The 24,931-nt window shown below is 36.9% G+C and overlaps 1 protein-coding gene across 1 annotated transcript; it reads right to left on the bottom strand.

The window, feature by feature from the left end:
- Positions 1-2,811: 2,811 nt before the first annotated feature.
- On the bottom strand, positions 2,812-24,441 carry LOC131402006 (5'-3' exoribonuclease 2-like). The gene is made up of 11 exons (XM_058537014.1): positions 24,390-24,441; positions 24,199-24,306; positions 20,018-20,062; positions 18,440-18,571; positions 13,829-13,944; positions 11,303-11,438; positions 9,686-9,793; positions 9,505-9,594; positions 8,755-8,827; positions 4,135-4,218; positions 2,812-2,933 (listed from the first exon to the last, which is right to left on the bottom strand). The coding sequence occupies exons 2-11, from the start codon at positions 24,259-24,261 to the stop codon at positions 2,812-2,814; spliced, it is 969 nt and encodes a 322-aa protein (XP_058392997.1). The 5' UTR covers positions 24,262-24,306; positions 24,390-24,441.
- Between the last annotated feature and the right edge of the window lie 490 nt (positions 24,442-24,931).

Here is a 24,931-nt window from a genome sequence, read left to right on the forward strand (position 1 = left end):
TGACAACATAAACCCTGCCATCAAGATTAGTAATTATACACAATAATTACACAAATGAGTAGGTAAGTTTGTTGATTTTTATTCTAAAGTCATATTATATTTTACATGATTTTTGCTCAATAGAAAATGCTATTACCATTGAAGAAATGAACTATAAATAAGTTACTCAGATAGCAGAAATTAGCCCTTTAAGTTTATAATAATTATTGATAAAAATTTCCACAAATTCATTCTATCTCAACTTAACCAAGATCAAGTATATAACAGTCTGCTTTTTAAACTCTGCAGGGCCACAACTATAACATAATTAAAACAACCTGTTATAATACAGCGACGCTGTGTGGGCCTCTGGGGTGTAGAGGTCTGTTTGCTCCTATATAGCAAACTATCCCTAGGAACTCCTACTTCCTACCTCCCACTTTCCTAATCCAGGAAGAATTGGAAGTTGTCAGGGGAAACCAGAAAGCTGAGAAACAAGCTTGTTACATCAGTAACCTTAACAATACACATAATTTAAAGTCAAGAGGCTCTGCTCTGAGGTCTGCAATACAGGGACTCTCCAATCTCAAAGCACTGCTGGAATAATAGCTGCCATTTCCTCATGAATCGGAGGTCTTCTTAAACTTATTTGCAAGCTCAGAGCTGTGTTTTGGGCGAATGTCACGTATTTTGGAAAAATGACCTGACTGCAGCATTCTGTGTCAGATCCTGAAACATGGGAACAGGAGAACACACTATTCTAAAGAGAAAGAAGAGAAGAATGATCTATTTGTAAATTGTAACCTTTTTGCTAAATGGAAGTAAGATGTTGCTTTAGGAAAGAGAAATCATTAAAATGCACCAACAAAATATGATCATTTATATCTTTAAAAAAGGACCCCATCTTCCTTGTTTGTAAGCTCATTAACAGAAAACTATTATGGGCAAAGGGCTTATACCAGAATTTGTAAAGAATACCAACAAATCATGAGGAGGGGTTGGGGGAACAGACAAGTGAATAGAAAAAGAGAATAGGTACTTCATAAATGAGGAAAACCAAACGGTTAATAAATATACCACATGGCCTTCAATTTCATTAGGAATCAGAGAAACACAACTGTAAACCACAAGGTGCCAATAGGCATCCACTAGATTGACAAAAACTAAGGCAGTGACAATTTCAAGGGTTTGCAAGAATGTACAGCAACAAGAGCTCTCACAAACAGTCCCTGAAATTATAAAATAGTGTAATCACTTTGGAAAACCACCCGACATTATCCAGAAAAGATGAAGATACATCTTTCATTAGCAAAATTCTATTCCTCGATATACACCCTTGAGCAGCAGTTCTCAAACTCTGATCTCAGAACCCCCTTACACTCTTAAAAACTGAGGACCTCAAAGAGCTTTTGTTTATGTTGGTTATGTCAATCAGTATTTACCTATTCAAAATTAAGGTTAATTTTAATTGAAAAAAAGAAATTAATTAAGAAATCTGAAAATCTTTTAAAAATACTAATTTAAAGATAACAGTAATAGATTACACAACATACACAGATATTTAGTCAACATAACGTTTTTTTTATGAAAAACTATTTTACAAAGTAAAACAAAAATAAATGAGAAGTGTCACTGTTTTACATTTTTGAAAATTTTTTTAATATCTGGCTTGATATCTATCTTAATAGATGGGTTCTCTTATCTGCTTCTGAGTCAGTCCCTTGAGATATCACATTACATTTAGCCTCTGGAAAACTCCACTGTACACTCAAGAAAGAAAGAGAGCAACAAAAGGAAATAAGATCATAACATCTTAGCATTATTATGGAAATAGTTTTGACCTTGTGGATCTCCCTAGGGACCTCCAGGGCTCCCTGCACTTGGCATCAAAGCCCAGCTCTTTAACATAGTAGCTCTGTCAGACATGTCACAGCTCAGACATGTCACAGCTCTGACAGAGCTACTATGCTGAAGAGCTGGGCTTTGACGCCAAGTCTTTTTTAGCCCAGCAGATTTCTGTTGTTGTTATTTTGTTTCCTCACTATTACTAGAAAATAAAACATTTAGGCAACAAGGAAAAAGATGCTAACTAAACTTCCTCCTAGTTGACCCAATTAGACACAAATGAGTGCTTACTGATCTGGAAGAATGGCTTCTTCATCCAAAGAAAACTTTCCTTGAATCCCATGACATAGTTCAGGTGGTACACCCACTGGCTGTGGAAAAGTGCATTCTTGATTATATATCCAAAAGAATGGAAATCAGGGACTCAAACATACACTTGGACACCGATGTTTACAGTAGCATTATTCTTAACAGCCAGAAAGTGGAAACAACCCAAGTTCTCATCAACAGATGAATGGATAAACAAAATGGCGTATGTACACAAAATGGAGTATTATTCAGCCATAAAAGGAATGAAATTCTGACACATGCTACAACATGGATGTACCCTGAATACATTATGCTAAGTGAAATAAGCCAGACACAAGAGGACAAATATTGCATGATTCTACTTATATGAGGTACCAAGAAGAGGCAAATTCATAGGGACAGCAAATAGAAGAGGGATTACTAGAGGCTGGGAGGAGCGGAGAATGGAGAAGTATTGTTTAATATTGTTTAATGGGTATACAGTTTCTATCTGGGAAGATGAAAAAGTTCTGGAAATGGATAGTGGTGATGGTTGCACAACATCGTGAATGGACTTAATGCCACAGAATTTTATAGACTTAAAAACAGTTAAAATGGTAAATTTTTTTCTACTTTACCAAAAATTTTTAAATGCATTCTCAATTAATTAACCAAATAATTATACTAACTGAAAACACTTCATGATGGCAGAAAAGACCATACCTCTGCGGCACCTGTCTGATACAGCTCTAAAATGAAGTCGTGCAGTGGGTGATGTTTCCCCACAAATAAGACATCGCCTCCAAGACTATTTCTTCTAGCTGGGGGAAAGTAAGAAAAGAATAAAGATCTAACGATTCTACCTACAAAAGCAACTTTTATGAGACTAAAATAGGAAGCACCTAAATTTTAAAAACTTAATTATAAAGTTTACAAAAAATAATAGACCTAAACGTGTGATGCATCTCTGTAGAAGAAACAAAGCTTTGACAATAAAGTTTCGAAGATCAATGACTATCAGAAAAAATTATCCCTAAAAGATACCTGAATATAGTCTTGCAAGATAAGGGACAAAGTTTTCTTATTTATACAGAACTTAGTTTCTTACTATAAGAAACATATAGACATTCTCTGAGGAAATACAAATAAATTGCATCATCTAATAACAAAGATTATTCTATGGATGGTTCATAATTATTTCTATAGGTTTATTATACTAGTATTACATAAATTTTCCAACAAAGCCCAGCTTTACAATTTCCCAATACTTTTAACAGTCAGTATTAATGACAAAATGCCACTTTCTGTGTAAAATAACATTTCAAGTTAGCAATATGAGGGCAAATGCTTTTGTTTCAACCTAACCTTTCAAGCAAAGTTATTGTTATTTGGTGGGGATGAAGGGAAGAAGGGAGATGGAGGAAATTAATAACACCCTCCGAACATGCAAAAAATACTTTTGTGTATGCATATTATACAAGAATCAAAGTCTTGGGCCTGCCGGGTGCTGTAGTGGTTAAATTAGCACAATCCACTTTGGTGGCCCAGGGTTTCACAGTTTCGGATCCTGGGCGCAGACCTATGCACCACTTATCAAGCCATGCTGTGGCAGGTGTCCCACATATAAAGTAGAGGAAGATGGGCACGAATGTTAGCCCAGGGCCAATTGTGCTCAGCAAAAAGAGGAGGACTGGCAACAGATGTTAGCTCAGGGTTAATATTCCTCACCAAAAAAAAAAAAAAAAAAAGAAGAATCAAAAAGTCAGAAGATATTCTTGAAGTATTGCTTTTTAATAAACTTAACAAACACTTGTAAGTTAAAAAATTTTATGTAATTACTATGCAACTTATGGATAATAAATTTTAAGAAGCAAAGTTAACTTTTGTCATAAAGAAGTAAAATCAATGATTTATGCCCCCTTTATGGGAAATTTGACAAACGAAAAAAAAGGTCTAATTAAGGAAATGTAAAGTCTCTATTACACAGACTCAATGTCGACCAAGTGGAAGTATGATCCTTACTCTCTTCTGGAGTGAGGTCTGGGTATACCTCTTCTAGGGCAGCTCGCAGCCTTCGCTCATCCACGAACGGCAACAGAGCAACACCTGGGGAGACAAATGCACACCAAGCGGCCCAGCTATTAGGATCTCCTAAATTTCAACTACCGTTGGTCCATATAAACATTTCTAGTAGAATTTCCCTGCTGATATAAAAACATTTTGGAACTGAACTCTATTTAGCCAAATTTCAGATAGAAATACTTCCCCGTGGTGGTAGAAGAAAAAATTCTATTTGTTTTCCATCTTTAAAAGGGTTCATATGGAAAACCACGTTTGCTGAATCTTTACTCTGTGATGACAAAATTTTTAAATTAAATGCACAAGTGGCCACCTGGACACCGGTCTATGTTCTCACCTTACTTATTTACTAGGATGCCTTCGGGCAAGCCAGTAATCTCCTAAGGGCTTGAGCATATCCCTTTATCTTTCTAGGACTTGGTTTCTTCTTTTGTAAAAAGAGATCATTCAACCAAAATACTCAGAAGGTCTGTTCAACTGGAATATGTGGAACGTCTCTTTCAGCTCTAAAATTGCATAGTATTCTGTTTACATTTTAAAACCTAATAATTAGGGCTGGCCCCGTGGATTAGTGGTTAAGTGCACGCGCTCTGCTGCTGGCGGCCCGGGTTCGGATCCCTGGTGCGCACCGATGCACCGCTTCTCTGGCCATGCTGAGGGTGCATCCCACATACAGCAACTAAAAGGCTGTGCAACTATGACATACAACTATCTACTGGGGCTTTGGGGAAAAATAAATAAATAAATAAAATTATTAAAAAAAAAACCTAATAATTAATTTATATACAAAAAATTTTTAGACTTGTTTAAATAACTTTGTCCCCGGGAGGGCATGTAGAATAGTGGCTGTTCATTTTTAGGCTGAAAACTGTCCTCTGGAGTGTGCTGGAATTAAGGTCATTATTTGGACCTACACGCATAATTTTCAAAGAATCACACTGGAATACAATTATCTATTACTACAAAAACATGCAAAGTTATTGAAACATATATATTCTGCTGTATATTATTATATATATTATAAATAGTATTTTGGCTAAATAAAAATTTTAAGGTAAATAACAAGAAATGCTGACTAGAGCCAAATAATTTTAAAACCACTGCCACTCAAAACTGCTGTATTTGTGACTGTTCCCCTTAAAATGATGAGAAATGAAAGGTTTCCAAAGTTGTCTTTAAATAATTTAGCTACCATATTTTCAAAATTAGGAAACATGTTCAATTTGACTACCTAGTAGGGGAATATATAGATTTTTTAAAGTTAAAAAGAAACTAGGTTCTAGTGTGAATTCTGAAGGTCCAAAAAGTGATTTCAAGGATTATTAACATCCATCATCTGAGTAAGGCTATTTATCAATTACCGGTAAACACTTATATAGAAAAAACCTAGGCAGTGGTTAAGTTTTATTTAGTCATACACTTAACAAAATCTGTATCATGCAAAACTACATTATCTGGCTTCTGTTTTCTACCTACTAGATTTAGGATTTAAACAAATCATCAGAAAGACTTCCCTTCAATATCAACTCCAGAATCTAACTCCAAACAGTCAGCAACCTGCAGTGCTAATGACAGCAATAAGGTTATTAAGCTTATGCTTAAGCTTAAGGAAGACAAACCAGTCTTCCTGGCCAGGGTAGGAAGGAATGTCTTATACCCAGATGTGATGACGGTCGTGCCTGAGGGTGAGCTGACAGTAAAAATGACAACAGCAGCTACTTTTTCCTACTTTTTTCCCACTAATTTACTATGTTACATGCATTAGCTCATTCAATCCTCTCAACAACACAGAGGCAGCCCAAGTACTAGTAATACTTAACTTAGGTAAACACAGTGGTCATACTCTCCAGGTTCAGATCTCAGTGCTGCCACTGTGTGACTTGGATCAAATTACTTAAATTCTCTGTTTATGTAGAAAATACAGTATTTGAAATGACTATGCTATATTCCTTTAATACATACTAAGCAAATATTATGAAAACACAACATTGCAAGAACATATGTTCAATAAATGTTGAAAAAGTACCCAGATATATTTTATCTTCTATCATTTTAAGATGTATTCAACTTGGGCCGGCCCTGTGGCTTAGCGGTTAAGTGCACGCGCTCCGCTACTGGAGGCCTGGGGTTCGGATCCCGGGCGCGCACCGACGCACTGCTTCTCCGGCCATGCTGAGGCTGCGTCCCACATACAGACACTAGAAGGATGTGCAACTATGACATACAACTATCTACTGGGGCTTTGTGGAAAAAATAAATAAATTAAAAAAAAAAAAAAGATGTACTCAACTTAGACAAGAACTTACTTATTATCATGACTTCCGATAAGTTTTAAAGACATATGCAGAAATGACTATCTCCTAATAGTACTAAATTTTACCTCAAGAAAGATGTGTTCTTGCTACAGTCTAATAAATAAAAATATTTGTATAACACATAAAAATATAGAAATATTAAAGGTCTGAGTTTAAACCCATCCTAAAATTCATCTGGAATCTCAAGAGACCCCAAATAGCCAAAACAATCTTAAAAAATAAAAATAAAGTTGGAGGACTCCCACCTCCTGATTTCAAAACTTACTACAAAGATACAGTCATTAAAACAGTTCGGTACTGACTGGCACAAGAACAGACATATTGACCAAGTGAATAGAGAGCCCAAAAATAAACCCTCACATACATGGTCAAATGACTTTCAACAAGGGTGCCAAGACCATTCAATGGGGTAAGGGCAGTATTTTCAACAAATGGTGCTGGGAAAATGGACATCCACACACAAAAGAATGAAATTAGACCCTTACTTTATACCATATACAAAAATGAACTCAAGATGGATCAAAGACCTAAATGTAAGCTAAAACTATAAAACTCTTAGAAGAAAACAGGGAGGAAGCTTCATGATATTGGATTTGGCAATGATTTCTTGGATATGACATCAAAAGCACAGGCAACCACCACCAAACAGACCAACAAAAATTAGACTTCATCAAAATTAAAAACTTTTGTGCATCAAAGGACACTATCAACAAAGTGAAAAGACAACCCACACAATGGGAGAAAATACATGCAAATCATATATCTGATAAGAGATTAGTGTCCAGAATATATAAAGTATTCCTACAATACAACAAAAACCCAATTCAAAAATGGGCAAGGGACTTGAATAGATACTTCTCCAAAGAAGAGACAGAAATAGCCAATAAGCACATGAAAAAAAGGTTCAACATCACTAATCATTAGGAAAACGGAAAGCAAAAACAGTGATCACCACTGCACACCCATTAGGATGGCTACTATCAAAAAACAGAAAATAACAAATCTTGGCAAGGACGTGGAGACACTGTAACTGTTGTGCATTGTCTTCCTTTTCCTCTGGATGATTTATACTACATTGATATACTCAGCAAGTCATCTGCATGCTTATATATTTACTTATTTATTTAAAAAATCCAGGCAAGGACTTATTTAACAAACACTTACATAAATATATTTACTTATTTATGTATTTATACTATTACTTTACTGCCTCCCATTCTCCTGTGTCTCTTCTCCTTCCAGTTTAATCAAAACATCCTCCACAAAACACGTTCAAAAACAACCTAAGGCCCCAATCCACTTACATATAACAAAATATGACCACAACACTTACACAACCCCAATCAATAGGTTGCAATTCTCATTATCATTCCATTAAAGTAATATGAAATTTCTGTTACTACATAACCAAAAGTCAACCCTAAAATCTCATAAAATAATGATTTTCAATTTATAAATTATTATTTATCCCCCTTTGCGCCACAATTCTCTTTGAGTCATTTTACTGGTCATCTGCATCACAGGGAATAATAAAGGAAAAAGAGTGAAAACATGATTTTACCAAACTGCTTATTATCCTAGAAAAATATATGGTGGAAGAAAAGGTTAAAATAATTTGCTGAAAGGGGCTTAGGTGTGAAATAATCGTTGGCTCACTGTGTGAGAGACTTCTCCACTGTGTTTTACATTCAGTCATCCTCACACATTTGGTGAGTGATCAACAATACCTTAAATTTAGTACTAATTTTATATTGTCATTCTTACAAAATCTGTGAACAGAAGGAATGAGAAAATAGATATGTAAATAATAAACAAACTTTAAGTAATGATTAATGCCAAGTATTTAAACTAAATTTCTAATACTTGTTTCAAAAGTTTCCATGGAGTATAAGTGAATCTCCACATGGACACTTCATGTTTCTACAACTCTCAGCAACCTCACAAGGTGTCAATGAGCTACTGATGGAAGGAGCATGTCCCACATCCCATTAATTAATCACAAAGGAGACAAAAGATATAATCATTAATCTATTTCAACTCAATTTACTGTTTATCAAAATGCTACTATTAAAATTACTGTTAATCATTGCTAATCCCAGGTTAGATGAAAAAATATCAAAATTTCACATATAATCTTTAAAATACTTATCTTTTACAGAAATTCTTTCATCCCATAAATCATGTCTGCTTACAGTTTACCAAAAGGAGAAAATTATTTTAACAAAAAGGAATAATGTCTAAATTTTACCTTGCCAGGCATATTTCTTCCCATTTAAATCAATAGCAAAATCTTCAGGGTAGAAGTCAATTATACTAGAATCCTGTATCAGGGAGAAAAGCAAAGATTCAAAACAAAAGTCACATATTTCTGTTATAAAGAATTTGATACAACTTTCATTCGAGTTATCAGGCCTGATAAGAAAATGAAGTTTCATTCCTTTTAAAAAATGTTATTAAGATATCAGGTCACTAATCCCGGGCCTAGTAAAAACAAAATTAACAATTTTATTTTAAAAGATGAAAATAAAAAGGCCTTATTATAAAAGAATTTTAGAACTGACGACTGTGGGCCCAAGACAGTGAAGAGTTTATTAACTCTAATAATTCCTACTTCTCAGCTGGGTGTCACTCTTTCTAGCTAGGACACAAAACACATGCAGTGGTGACTGCAGCTAAACCAGCCTTCATGCTCTGGTACCCACCACACATGGCTGGAACCAATAAAAATAATGACTTACAGGTATGCTGAGAACAAAATGACTGTTATAAGAATTTCTCCCAAACACATATCAATTTTATTTACTGGGTAGGGTACTGACGGCCAAGGAAAGCAGGGAAAAAAAAGTAGTAAAAAATATACAGAAGAATCCAAATACTTTTACTTTGTTTCTGGACTTCACTATTGTAACTATAAGATGCAAAAACAATTGTGACTAGTGCTAGCAAAATGTACGACAAAAATCCAGTTATCAACACACTCAAAAACCAAGACACTCACAGGATCACTCATGAGCTTCCGCCATGATGGAGGTAGGAAGTTACCACTTGCAGCTGGAAAAACTCCCATAAGTTGTTCCAGTGGTGTAAACTGCAAGAAAGAAAAAAAGTTTAAGGTAAGACACAATTTTTATCTAAGCCAAAATTCTACAAATGTTATGGCTCTAAATACTCAAGCTTACTGGTTTAGTACCCTTCTCAAAATCAGAAGGCATGTCTGCAGTACCTTCCAAGTCTGAAGCAAATGGTGCATAATGAAATGGATAATACCACTTCCAGGAAGCACAGCCCTAAAGTCAGTAAAAACAAACAAAAAACAACAACAAAAACAAATCTATGTTAATGATGGACACGGTAAAGACAAAAAAATGAAACTATCAACCTATAATATTCTACTGATAAAACATATGACTTTTGGTATACATTCCATATATTAATTTTTTTCCATGAGTCCTAAAAGATGTTTGGATTAAATCTAAACTTTTACTTCGTATCAAGGGCTCCTTGATTTACAAAATACTGCAAAGCATCTTTAATAATCAGTAGTTAATACCAAACTTATATTAACAAACACAATTTGGTGAAGATTTTTATCCTTAAAATGTGTTTGGTGACATTTCTTTCCAACTCGAGAGCTGCTATCATCACATAAAATGAAGAACAACTGCAGCTGACACTCACTGAGTGTACAGGTGGGTAAGGGACATCACTAGAAGAGTGACTGAGAGTAAAAGAGCCAAAAGTTTCATTTTACAATTCCCTATTATATTTTCATGTGACAACTTTCTCTTTACTTTAAAAATATTTAAGTAAACCAATCAAAAAGAAAAAACAGTAAGTTATACTCAAAGAAAAGAGAAGCCTTCCTGAAATGAGTTTTGACTCTGCGCCTAGTGAATTAAAATCCTGAGGGTCAGAGCCGGCCCAGTGGCACAGCAGTCAAGTTCACACGTTCCACTTCAGCGGCCCAGGGTTCGCCGGTTTGAATCCTGGGCTCGGACCTACTCATCGCTCATCAAGCCATGCTGAGGCGGTGTCCCACATACAAGAACCAGAAGGATTTACAACTATGATATACAACTAGGTACTGGGAGCTTTGGGGAGAAAAATGTTGAGGGTCGGAGTAAAACACGAAATGAGAATATTTTACAATTGATACTTAGTGTATTAAATTACTTTCTACTTTCCAACAAACTTCACCTATTCCCAAGTCACATCAAATTTGCTTCACTCCCCAAGCACGAAACCAGGTATTATCAGTGCTACAATCCCCTATATGTCCGCCTAATCTCTCACCAATCTGACATCTCATTTATCAAAAGCTTTAAGTCAGATACAGATTACTCCAATGAGAATGCACTTCATGTAACATCACACTATATGGAGGAAATGGGAGCATTCAAATTCCTTTCAAATTCTTACCAGTTATTTTCCAGGCTTTTGTCCTTTGTTCAGTCATTTAGCGACTGTGTATTAGTTACTCTGTTATTTTTTATTCTAATTAAACAAAACAATAAACTTTAATAATTTTAAAGACCAAGTACTCTCAACCACAGTATTTAATGCTGAAATTCTTTAGCATAACAAAAATTAGCTTCGTTTATATATTAACACCTAAGGAGCTTCAAAGGCTTTACAAACAAATCTTATTTAAAGTAATGAATTTCTTTATAGGAAGCTTGAAAATATGAGTCTGGGTTCCATTTCAGAATATAGCTCAACAACACACACTATTATAGAAATAACTATTTTCTTAAAGTGATTAACTAGAGATTTAGAGGAAAATATTCATTTTGTACCTGGTAATAATATCGAAGAACCCAGCAGAGCCCTTCAACGTAAGACTGTACAACTTTACGACGGAATTTGTCATTAGCTGCATCAACGTCAAATTTGTTCTTGTAGTACCGCTGCTTCCACCCAGCTTCCCAAAGCCTAAAAATCAGGCAAAGCCAGTTCATGTTGAATTAATACACTTTCAGTAACTGTCAAATTTGTTCTTGTAGTACCGCTGCTTCCACCCAGCTTCCCAAAGCCTAAAAATCAGGCAAAGCCAGTTCATGTTGAATTAATACACTTTCAGTAACTACCTACCAATTTATCATCCAAATCAATTTATACTTAATAGCCAGGTAAAATGTAAATGAGTTAAACAGTAATATTAACATAGCTTCATTTAATTATTTCTAAAAAGTCCACTTTCACGGGATTTATTATCAACTTAAAGATAGTTAAACGTTAAAAACTCAAACATTGATTCTAGAAAGATCATTACAAAACTACAGTAAAAAAAAAAGAGAATAATCATTTATTAAAGTAGATACACAACACTTGTTTGCTCAGATTTTCATACTGTTTTACATGTTTTTTTGATTGTAGAACAATTCTACAACTACGTTTTAAGAGGCAAATACTGACGATATTTTATATAGTTCAAGTTCCTCAGTTTGTTAAAGTATATCTAAATTACACAAAGAAAGTCAACTAAATTACTTTTTTAAAAAAGAATAATCTAGAAGCCAGGCAGAAATTATGTATATACCTACTCTCCCTATCCTTGGGCCTTCTCCCTCATTCAGCAAAGCGTTGTTGGCATAAGTGACGGACACGGACACACACACACATTCTGGTAAAACTTAGAAGGAGGTCATCAATTCACTAAATTTTCATTAATCACTGAAAATACAATGTGAAAAACCACATTTTCACTCAAAGTATTTTTTATTTTTTGAAGTACTCATTTCTCAATCTCTGAAAGATTTAAAGATGCCAAAGAATACTAAAAAAAAAATCAAGAACGATCAAGAACATCAGGATGATTCTCCATTAAGGGCTCTTTTCTACCATGTGCCAGATCTTACTAATTAATTGCAGTCATGTTTCAGAATACACCATATCAATTTTTTTCATTTACTTTTTTTTTTGAGGACAATCAGCCCTGAGCTAACATCCAATGCCAATCCTCCCCCTTTTTGCTGTGGAAGATTGGCCCTAGGCTAACATCCATGCCCATCTTCCTTTACTTTATAGGGGATGCCACCACAGCATGGGTTGACAAGCGGTTGAATCTGCGAACCCCAGGCCGCCGAAGCGGAGTGCATACACTTAACTGCTGTGCCACCGTGCCGGCCCCTACACCATACCAATTTTAACTTTGCCCCCACGCAAAAGATTTACAGAACATTAATTAGGAGAAATATCTTCTATCCATAATGTTGAATATCACTATTTTACAGAAACTATTAATGAAATAAATGCTAAGAACTCCAAGCATTTCTTGATAGAAGCAATTCTACTTTGATTATCTTCAGCACCAAAATTAAACAATAAAGTACTAAAAAAATCAAATTAACTATTAAGCTGATATTGATCATGATGGCTACATGGTAAAACAAAAAAATATACTCCAAGAGTTGCAGAAGCAGAGGATAAAAACTCAGATCAGGTAAATGCTCAATCACAAGTCACCACAGATCTCTGAATCTGACATCAAAAGATGTTGGGAAAATACAGAACCAGACATCACACTTCTGAAGTTTCTAATCATAAATACAAACACATCATCCACATCCTATAAAAGAAGCATGAGCTGTGAACCACTACTGTTTAACTTTGAAATAAATCATTTTGCAAAATTCTAAATGAGTTACAATTATTGAGGTTGTTGGCCCTTTGCACTTGAGCCCAGGGTTCAAATCCAGATTTAATCACACAAGAAGCTGTTAATCTTATTATATAATGATCTCAAACTTCTGTATAAATTAAAGACTCCAATTTTCAGACTATAAATTTTAAGTATATAGCTAATGAGAAACTTCTCTGTCATGAAATATAGTTGTGCATATGCAAGTTCATGGTTTTTAAAAATACATTTATCTCTTAACCGAAAGCCTTTTGCATATTTCATTTTAAAGAAGAAACTTTTCAATTGAGATGATTAAAACAAACTATATCAAGTAACCAAATGTAACTGAACTTTCTGGGTTAAGCAGCTTGAAAATTTAATCTCATAACAGTAACATTCAGATCACATAGAGCTAAACACTTCATGTCTAGCCGATCTAGTGCCTGGTCTCAGAGGGAAAAGTGGCTTGGAGGACGAAAACCAGCATGCATACTAATCTAGATACTTAGGTTTAACAGCTATAGCTTACACATCTCACTGGAATTTACTGACTATCCTAACCCTCCACATTAATTACTGGAGGATAAAAAGATCACAGGCAAGCATCTGAAGGCACTGCTGCTCTAAGCTAAACAGCATTAATTAGACGGCATCTATTTCAGCAATTTGCTAACAAAGTGCTACCAAAAAATGGCTTCACCTGACGTTATCCTCTGGTTCAGGTTCACTGTCACTGTCTTCTGCTTTTCGCTTAATTCCTCCTATCGGAGACGGGCCATCAGAAGTGAAACTCGTATTAGGAGATACTGAAGGACTCTGTAGACAATTATGACATTACAGAGGAAGGATTTAATTATTCATTTCACATAAGAAGTTACATCCAACTACTGTTACCACCATGCTTCACAGTAATACATTTTCTTTAAAGCTATTAAATAGATATGGTAAATATATTTAGAAAGTATAAAGACTGATCTTGGCCTACTCCACCTCTCCAAAAAAGAATAATATAGTACCAAGCCTCCTATGCTTAAACTCAAAAGAATTTGAACATTAGGGTAAAAACTGCTTCAGAAGAAATAAGCAAAACTTAATTTCATAGATTTTTTTTTTTTAATTATAGGACTTGAACATTTTTTTTCTTTGGTGGTTCCCTCGTGTTATGAATTTGTGATCACTTTCCACCAATTAACTAACAAAGCTGTAAGGGGAAAAATATATATATGTATATAAATTAATACATAAAATACTCAATGCTGGTGAGAATAAAGTTAGATGTAAGTGGTTCAACCTAGTACAACCATTCTAGAAAGCAACAGTTTAATGAGACTCCGCCAGATATCTGTTAAACTATTTTATACATGTTGTTTTAAAATTCATTGTACAAATAAAATCTATTAGTCATCTTAGAAAAATGCAGCTTTTATTATTATTTCAAAGACTTGAATACCACTTTAAATTTACCATTATCTTCCCTTTGTACCTAACTCAATGAACATAGTAGCACCCTAAAGTATTTTAATATTTAACTAAAAAATTATGGGCAGCTTGGTGGCATAGTGGTTAAGTTCACACACTCCGCTTCAGCGGCCCGGGGTTCACAGGTTCAGATCCCGGGCGCACACCTACACATCACTCAGCAAGTCATGCTGTGGTGGCATCCTACATACAAAATAGAGGAGGATGGGCATGGATGTTAGCTTAGGGCCAAACTTCCTCAGCAAAAAGACAAAGATTGACAACAGACGTTAGCTCAGAGCCAATCTTTCTCACACACACACACACACAAAAATTAAAATGTTCTGCAACTTTAATGTTAAATGACCAAAAACCTAAGTGGCAGAAAATGTTTTCATGGTAAAGTTTTTCTTCTGTTATTCACAGTATATTAGATATTTCGAGTAAATTATTTTTAAATCGAGAACTCAGGAGCCTATTTTAATGATACTGTAACTAAAACCTCAGCATGAAGGTAGTTCACACCAAAGGCCAAGAAAAGTTACAACAAAGCAAAACTATATTTCACGTAGAGCTCACAACACTTTCCTTTAATAGACATATAATATCAATTTTATTCATGATACTGTATGGCTAATACTATCAAAAAAAAGAAAAGAAAAGAAAAAAGAAAACAGGGGCCAGCCCTGTGGCCTAGTGGTTAAGTTTGGGGCCCTCTGCTTCAGCGGCCCGGGTTCAGTTCCCGGGCACAGACCTAAAACACTCGATGGCAGCCACCTATATACAAAATAGAGGAAGATGGGCACAGATGTTAGCTTAGGGCAAACCTTCCTCACCAAAAACAAACAAACAAACAAAAACAAACCACAAAGAATAAAAATAAATCCAGGAAGGCACTGTTGTACTTGGAAAATGAGATGGGTATTTTCAGTCAGACACATCTGAGTCTGAAATACCAAGTCCAATCTTTAACGGCTGTATGGCCTTGGGCAATTTATTTAACCTCTGTCAACCTCAACGTCAAACAGGGACGATAATGTTCTATCTCTTTACAGGTTATAGCAAGGAGTAAATGAAACAATATATGTAAACCATCAAAGCTGCCTGCCTGGTGCATGGCGGTTAACCATTCAGTAAGTCATCCCTATTAGTTTTTAAACAACACTAATCCATTTCGATTAAATTAGGAGAGTGATATTCCTGTCAATCATCTAAGTACAGAGAAGTTGCAAGCAAAGCAATCTTTCCCAAATTCACAAACAAGATATAAATTATCTTTAGACAACAAAAATAATATACCTTCAAGGGAAGAAAAGAAGAAAAGAAGTTGTTTGCTCTTTAATGCTAAAGATCTGCTGCTCTTTTCTGCTCTATCTCTACTAACAAAAGTATTCAGAAATATTCTTTCCTAAACATACCAGAGTCATACCAATTCATTCAAATTTCTTTTTAAAAAGCTGTTTTTGCAATCAAAGTTTATTAAACTGAGAATGGTCGCAAATATAATGAAACTACACTTCAGAATGCAAAATTTAAAAACATATTTATGAGGAAACAGAAGCTATCTAATAAAACACTAACCATGTTGACCATCAGTAGATACCATTCAAGCACTGGAGCCCAGCACACCCAAACAGCTCAGAAAAAATAACACAGCAAAAATCCATAACTGTAAAGCCTTCCTTTAAATAAACTGGTCATTTGGCTTCATGATTTCCTTAAATTCAACACATTCTAGATGAAAACTCCTCTATGCAAAGATTCCAGTAGAAATAACTGTGTCAAGGAGAATTAAGACAGGATCAAATAAGCAACCTAATCACCAATCTCCCCATTCCTATTCCCATGGCAGACATTATTAATCAATATAGTCTAATCCTGTGGAGCCTGAATATTGGAATCTTTCTCAAAGCAATCATAGCTGGCAAAGTTTAAACCTACCTGCCTCCCTGAGATTAAGAAAAAAGCATTTTATCATCAACGTGGTCTTAGCAATACTAGTCACTCTCAGTTCATTCTGTGAGGACGGTAGTCACTATAATCTTAAATGATGGACATCAGCTTTTTCCATTCTACACAAGCATCTCACTGCAAAACCTTTCACTGACTCTCCATAGCCCACTCTGTTAATGGTGTGAGGAATAAGACAAGAAAGCAAAAACAGAACAAAAACACAACAGAAACCCCAGCCGCTTCTCTCAGAAGATGCAAAATCTCTTTCCAAATTCCTAATCTAAGGTCCTAAAACTTCTAAGTGTGAATTTATGGGAATATAAATTCAACCAGTCTCATGATATGGCAAAAATTTCACATATAGGGTTGCCTTGTGATAAAGGATTTGAGCATCAATAGGATAACTATTAGAATAATGAAATTTAAATATCCCAACTTATGTAATTTCCTTGGATATATCATAGCAAAAGTTTACATAGGATACTGTACCTTATATAACATCTTTCCTCCCTCTACAACACTCTCTCTTTCTCTCGTGCCTACTAGCCTGAAATAAGCAATAGCTTTGATTACCTTTTGTCTGTGTACATTAGTTCACGGTCTGTTCCCTTACCCCTGCTGCTGCCCTGCCGGGTGCTCTGAGCTCATGGTCTCCTGCCATTACAGGAAGCTACTGAACAGAGCATAGCCTTGCTGGCTGAGACGATTTGCTTCTGCAGTCTGGATTACAACGTTCAAATAAGGAGGAATACCATGAGGCAAATCCATTCAGTTCCTGAGTTTATAAATAGGGAGTAACCGAGCCAGCCCTGATGGCCTAGTGGTTAAAGGTCGGCGCGCTCAGGGCTGGCCCCGTGGCTTAGCAGTTAAGTGCATGCGCTCCGCTACTAGCGGCCCGGGTTCAGATCCCAGGCGTGCACTGACGCACTGCTGGTCCGGCCGTGCTGAGGCCGCGTCCCACATATAGCCACTAGAAGGATGTGCAACTATGACATACAACTATCTACCAGGGCTTTGGGGGAAAAAAAGAAGAGGAGGAGGATTGGCAATAGATGTTAGCTCGGAGCCGGTCTTCCTCAGCAAAAAGAGGAGGATTAGCACAGATGTTAGCTCAGGGCTGATCTCCCTCACAAAAAAGTTTGGCGCGCTCCACTTTGGCAGCCCAGGTGCGGTTCCTGGACGCAGAACCACACCACTTGTCTGACAGTAGCCATGCTGAGGTGGTGGCTCACATAGAACTAGAAGGACTTATAACAAGAATATACAACTACGTACTAGGGCTTTGAGGAGGGGGAAAAAAAGAGGAAGACTGGCCACAGATGTTAGCTCAGGGCAAATCTTTCCCAGCAACAAAAAAAAGAGCTCTAAAAAAAATGTGGATAATGAGAGCTACCTTAAAATATGTATTCAGATATATTCCACGTCTGAGTTGGAGAGTGAGAGTTTAGGCAGTGAGGAGTACCTGTATTTAACAAACTGAGGAATGCTATTCTGCAAAATGCCCATAACTGATCCCTGGGAGGAAAGGGGAAATACGGTAGCAAAACCACCCTCTTCTCTTGCTCTAGCTATGAGACATTTGGATGTCCTGTCATGCTTCTAGCACCAACACTACCCAGTACCTTTGGGGAAGCAGGAAGCACTGTGGCCCGACTGCATTAGAGAAACACTGCAGCCACTTAGCTATCCACATTTACATGTATGTTCTTTTCTTTCACATCATTTAGATATTTTCATATTAATAAGGATTTAACAGAGTTAAAAATATCTCAAGGCAAAAGAAATTGAGAAAAACTATAAAACAAAATAACTCCAGGCTAAGTGATAAAATTCACACACAACTGTAAGAGGCATCTGAAAGTCACCACTCTTCAATGCTACATAAAAATAAGTTACTTACAGAATTATTCTGCATCCTCATTTCATAGGCTGCTTGTCTCGGATTATTGGCTACTTGAGAACCTGGTGAATTTCTTGAACCCAAGGCATGAGGGGTTAATATTCCACCAGGAGTGAAAGCTGGTTGATCTCTCTAACATAAACAGAAATGAATGTAGAAATTAAAATTAAATCACAACACAGTTAGATGACAGGAAGAAATGAAGGCAATGGAAAAGAGTCCCTGCTGTAATCTCTTTAAAGACGAAATGGATTTCCGTTAACATTACAGGGTTGTCTACAGTTTGATTTGATGGTAACTTACCCTGTAAACAATAGTCTGTAATATTTAATAACTCTGCTATGAAAGTACATATAATACACTTTTCTGATACATAGAAGCTATTCAAATCTCATTAGGTTATTCCCTTATGTTCACTTACAATTTCAAAACGCATTCAAGACACAATTTTAGGCAAATAAAGATAACTATTAAGGTAAAAAAATAAGCCAAGAGTTTGATTTATACTTAGGAAATACAACTTCTATTTATCCTTCACCTTGATGGAATTTAACTCTTTGTTTCCAATTAGTTAGAGCTATGATTATAGCTACAGTAGGTGACAGTCATGGCTGACTGATAAAAGATATTTTTTAAATAGACACTGACTGAAAGAAAATAATAATACATAAGGTAGACATCAAACATGCCCTTCCCTATCTAAGTGGTTTTGAACCCACCTGCAACAATAAATAACTCTACTTTTCTCCCTTATAGGTTCCTGAAATTGCTCGATTCTAATAAAATATAATAATAAAAGGTAGTCCCCAAATTCCATTTGTTTAAAATCCAGTAAGGAAGACAAGAAAAACAAAAACTTAAGAAGTTAAGTGAGTATAAAGTGTTATGCAATTAACTAAGAAAACAAATATCACAAGCGAGAAGCACTCGAGTTAAAAGGAAGGACTGCTCAACCCGGATTACAAGCAGAAGCAATAGGGAGGCCTCGTGGAAAATGTAAGATGGGAGGGAGCCGTGAAGTCAGAAACCCACTTAGAGGGACCAAACAAAGGCAATGCTCGGAGTCAGGAGGGACTTGGTATATTTAGAAGACAACTGGGGAAAGCAGGGTGAGAACTTGACCAGATCATAGTATGCTCTGCACGCCAGACTAAGACAGAACTGGATTCTGCGGGAACTAAGGAGTCACTGGTAATTTCTGAGCAGAGAAACAACAAAGTTTCCAGTGTTGTGTTCTAGGAAGAGTAACCTGACAAGGATATAGACAGAGTGTAGTAACTTTCAAGAAGATACAAAGAGCTAACTATTTTTATTACAAAAACAATACCCAATTACCGGAAAAAATTCAAACAGCTAAGCGCTACCCGGCCCCTCTGGCCCATCAAGTGTATCCCCTCAGACTCTAGAGCTTAGAAAGGACTTCTTTAAAACTGACACCAGCATTCTTTCTCCAGGTAAGAGGCAGCTGGGTAGACATTACGTCCCTAACAAACTACTGGATAAGGAATAAAAAGCTATCTTCCTCCCAAATTGTAAATGTATGTTATTGCCAATCTGATGAAATTAATTAAAACTCACCTTCATTCTCTTTCTCTTTTCTTTCTGTCGTCTTCTAAAACTGTCCTAAAAGTATAAAATCCACATATTCTGTCAAATAATTACACAAAAATGTAAGAGTTAAACATTACCAGGAATGATTTGGGAGACAAAGTTTTAAAGGAAGACCCCAGAAACGTAACTAATTAAACTAGGCAATGGACTATATGTTCAAAATGTTGCTTATCAGAACTTTAGATAGACAGAGATCATTCTAAATTGAGTTTAGATACAATTTAATTATGCCTCTTAATTTTTTTCAGATATTTTTTGATATCATTTCAGGAAAGAATGCAAGAGTCATAACAAAGACCCTCTGTTTTACCCTGGAGCAAGTAGCCCACCAATACGGAGAAGATACAAATAAGTAACTCCCCACTTACTTTGGGCCACTCAAAGGCCTCCTTTACCCCAGAAAGCATTCCTCCCACGCCCAAGTTTCTGTGAGCATCAAGGCACTGAAACGACAGCTACGGTGGCCAGGGCTGCTGCTGTGGACTGAAACAGGGGCCAGCAGGTCCTGTACTGACCGTCATTCTATCAGCAGCTGCACTTCCATCACTTCCAAGTCAGTACTGCCACCTGCAATATAACACCCTATTGAGATCTGAAATTTGTGCTTTGTGCCAGGAGAGGGGCTGAATGCTGGATACATGGTGGCTGACGACCTTAAAACCTCCTAAGACAGCAACACCACCAATTTCTTTAATCAAGCTTTTGCCCCATCTTTAAACTTATCTAGGTCACCAATGACCCACAGACTGTGAGATCCATTACACAGTTTTCAGTCCGTATCTGACCGTGACTCTTCCTTCTTGATCCGTGCTCTTCACTTGGCTTCCAGGACACTACACTCACCCGGTTCTCCTCTTTCACTCTTGCTGAATGCCCTCACTCCTCAACTTCCCAACACCTTAATACTGGCGTTCCTCTTCACCCAGTACTTGGACCTCTCACTCTCATGGGAGTAATCATCCAGTCTCACGGCTTTAAACACCATCTACGTGCTGATGACTCCCCAGTCAGGACCTCTCCCCACTCAACATCTCCACTTGGGTGTACAAACTTAACATGCCCCAAATGGCATCCCCACCCCTAGCTTTGTGCCTCCCAGTCTTCTTTATCACAGTAGCTCAGACCATTTTTCAATTGCTCAGACAAAATGCTTTGGAGTCATTCTTAATAGCTTTCCTTCTCTCACCCCTAGCATTTAATTCACCAGCCAAATCCACTAGTTTTACCTTCAAAACATGTTCAGAATCCAATTACCTCTTATCAATCTCCACTGCCACCATGTTGGCTCCCTTGGATTATCGCAAAAGAGTCTAATTGGGCTCACTGTTTCTATCTTTGCCTCCATACAGTTAGTCTCAACAGGGCAGCTAGAGTGATCCTTTTATAATATGTGTCAGATCTTGTCACTTTTATACTCAAAACCCTCCACTGATGCAGAGTGAAAGCTCAAGTTCTTATAATGACCTATAGGGTCCTACCAGATCTGGCCCTCCACCATCTTTCTGACCTCCTCTCCTACCCCTACTACTTCCCCTTTGCTTCCTCTGTGCCTGCCACACTGGCTCCTTGCTGTTCCCTGAACATCCTGGGTAAGCTCCTGCCCTAGAGCCTTTGCACTGGCTATTCCTTCTGTCTGAAATGCTCTTCCTGCAAACACCTGCATGATTACTCCCTCATATCCTTCAAAGTCATCTGTCAGTGAGGCCTTCTCTAGTCATCTTTTCTAGAACTGCAATGCCCTCACGTCCACCTTCCCAGATATTTCCTCATCTGCTTTTTTCTTCACAGCACTTATCACTCTCTAACACATTACACACTTTACTTAGTTTTTGTGTTTATTGTCCATCTCTCGCGGAAGAATATCAGCTCCGTGAGGTCAGGAATTTTTGTCTGCTTTTTTCTTTTGTTTTTTGTTGTATCAGTAACACTCAGAATACTATTTGGCACACGGTAAACACTTAATAAATATATGCTGAATAAATGAAGAAGATTTGCAAGACAAAAGGCAAACATCAAAGCTCATAACATAAAAAGCATCATATTTCTGACCTAACTGCTCAACTTTAATAATAAATATTGATGTATTCCTCTTTTACCATGTATTCTGCTGGTCAGTTAAATACCTATTTCTAAGGGTGGTAGTTACACATAAGCAAAATAGGTACACCTGGTTGGACTTTACTGATCTTTAATTTTTGTGTGCTGTGAACTTCTTTGGAAGTCTGTCAAAAGCCGGAGACACACTTCCTGGGAAAATACACATACCTAGATACTATTATATTGAATTTCTGAGGGTTCATAAATTTCACCGATGTCCAACTATGCTGACAAACATCATATGATGTCAGGGATACCAAAAACGATCCAAAGCTTTAAAATGCCCTCTCTGCCAGGCCAGCTGGAAACTTTAGTACTCAAATCTGAAGCACTCTGGTATCTATCAAATCCCATACATCCCACTCTAATGGCAAATATCACCAATACTTAATAGTACAGAGTAACCTAAAACCACATAAAAGGACTGTTCTAACGTGAGGCTTTTACACCAAGTACTACACCGTATGTGTAGTTTTTTCTGAAGCATAAATGGCAGCAGGTCAGGTGGAGCCACCATAATTGTTGAAGGCTTAGTTAAAAATGGCTGTCCTGATAGACATTTGATATCCTAGTCCTGATAGACATTTGATATCCTAGACAAAGTCAGTTATGCTATTTAAATTTTACATGTGAAAAATTCTTGCTATCACAGAACATTACCAAGTACCAAAGGCTTTAAAAAGAACACTTACAGTCTACTCACACTGGTATATAAAATGGTACCCAAGGTTCTAAAAAAGAGATCACTAGCTATAGCATACAAAGCTGAAGAAAATATAAAATCTTGTCAGATGCAATGACATGTTTTAATCTGTTAGGAGATAATGAAGCAATGTAGCAATATTATTATGTTGTTATTTGCTCAAAATAGCCATATGACTTTTTATAAAATCAGTTTCTAAAAGGATTTCCTTCACTCTCTTTCTAAAAAGCTACTATCTGCTCATTTTACCCACTGCTTGCCTCCCTTGCCACTCTTGCACAATCACCCTGCAACCTACTCTGCCTCCAGGCTACTGCCCCTCCACCCCACTAACTCTTCAGGACCTCTGAACCCCTGGCCATGGATTAGGGGCCTATCTCACTCTGACGCCTCCGGCAGCACCAGTGGCTTCTCATCTCTTCAGGGATTTCCTCCCACCTCTCTAGAACTGACTCCCCTTTCTCCTTAACATCTATGCTTCTTAAGGTTTCTGTTGGAGGCACTTGAACTCCATACAAAGCTCCAGGGATTTCAACTTCACACTCATGACGTGAAGTATTCTGCTAATGTTCTCAAATCTCCTTCCAAAAGACTTCTGCCCTGAGCTTTACACATATCCATCTAACTGCTTCACGGACTTTTCTCCTCTCAGGTGTCCTGTGACACCTCCAACTCTGTATCTCCAAAATGAACCTCAATTTCTACCTTGTCCTCACCCCAACCTGCTCTACCCCCACTGCTTGCTGTCTCATGAACGGCCCAACCACACTCCCAACTGTCCAAGCCAGACTGGACTTCTCACCTAAGCACTCACTCCATCATATGTCATCAATTTCCAAGTGCTTTATTATTTTATTTCTTTCTTTTATGTTTAATTGCTTACTCAGAGCTGCAACCCTCTGCCTAGACTGATGCTATCTAACCCAGAGGCCCCTACACTCCACTACCAGAGTACAGAGTTTCTAGGTCTTCACCTGACTTCCACAGCATCAACATTTCCTATAAAACATGGCATCCACTAGTTCATTCCCAGCATTCTCCCAGTCTTGGAACCCTCATTTCACATCCCGTTGATCAGACACGTGTTTGGATTTTTATCTTAATCAGGATTATGAAGAGAGAAAAAAATTACAGTGCAATTCACACAGCGTGCAATACACAGTTCCACACAGCAAGCATCACAGCCTTTATAAAATAATCAAAGCACTGGCCACTCATGATTACATTGGCGTTTGATACACTATAATAATATAACAATGCATTCAAAGAGGTTAAAAGTACAATCACAGGATCATCACAGCATATTAGAGACAGGAGCAATTTAGCTACTGCAATAGAAACACTTTACCTCATCATCCTTTCTCTTTTTAAAAATGCTATCCTCAACTTCACCAACTGCTAACATGATCATCTGTACTCTTTGCAGATTGACATAACCACTTTCTGTAAGGTAACCCTGTAAGTGATAAAATACATGTAAAATGATCTTCTTATAAAAGCAAATACTTCTGTTTTGAAATTATTCAAGAATGAACTCACCCCAGTTTTGTGAACCACATTTTTGTATATGTTAACCAAACGGTCAATTGCACCTTCCGTGCCACCAGGAAACAAACATTATGTATTAGGACCAGTACGCACTGTAAGCAAGAAGGCTACAACAGTAGTTTAAAAACCCACACAAACACACATACCGAATCTCTAACAATGGCAGGTGAGGAAGGAAGTCATTTCCCACAAAGAAGCACATGAAGACCCAGTCATCAGTGCTCCTCTCGACATCAAATGTGAGCGGTAGGCTGGCCATGGTGAGCTCTCTTTCCAAATACTACAACCAAAAAGGAATGCTGCCATTAAAGCTATGAAATGGCACTCTGCTTTAGAGGGCTGATTCCAATGATTATTGCTACATACCTCACGAAGAACATCAAGACGAAGGAAGATAAACTCTCCTTCTGCACAAGGAAGACTATCTGCAAGTTCATCATGCTGCAACAAAAGGACTAAAGATTAAACAAGTCTACTCTAAACCCTGTAATTTGTTTCCAGCCAAACGAACATTATAGCTTTTTTTAAAGCAA

The sequence above is a fragment of the Diceros bicornis genome, assembly GCF_020826845.1.
Source record: "Diceros bicornis minor isolate mBicDic1 chromosome 3 unlocalized genomic scaffold, mDicBic1.mat.cur SUPER_3_unloc_1, whole genome shotgun sequence".
Classification (NCBI taxonomy): Eukaryota; Metazoa; Chordata; class Mammalia; order Perissodactyla; family Rhinocerotidae; genus Diceros; species Diceros bicornis.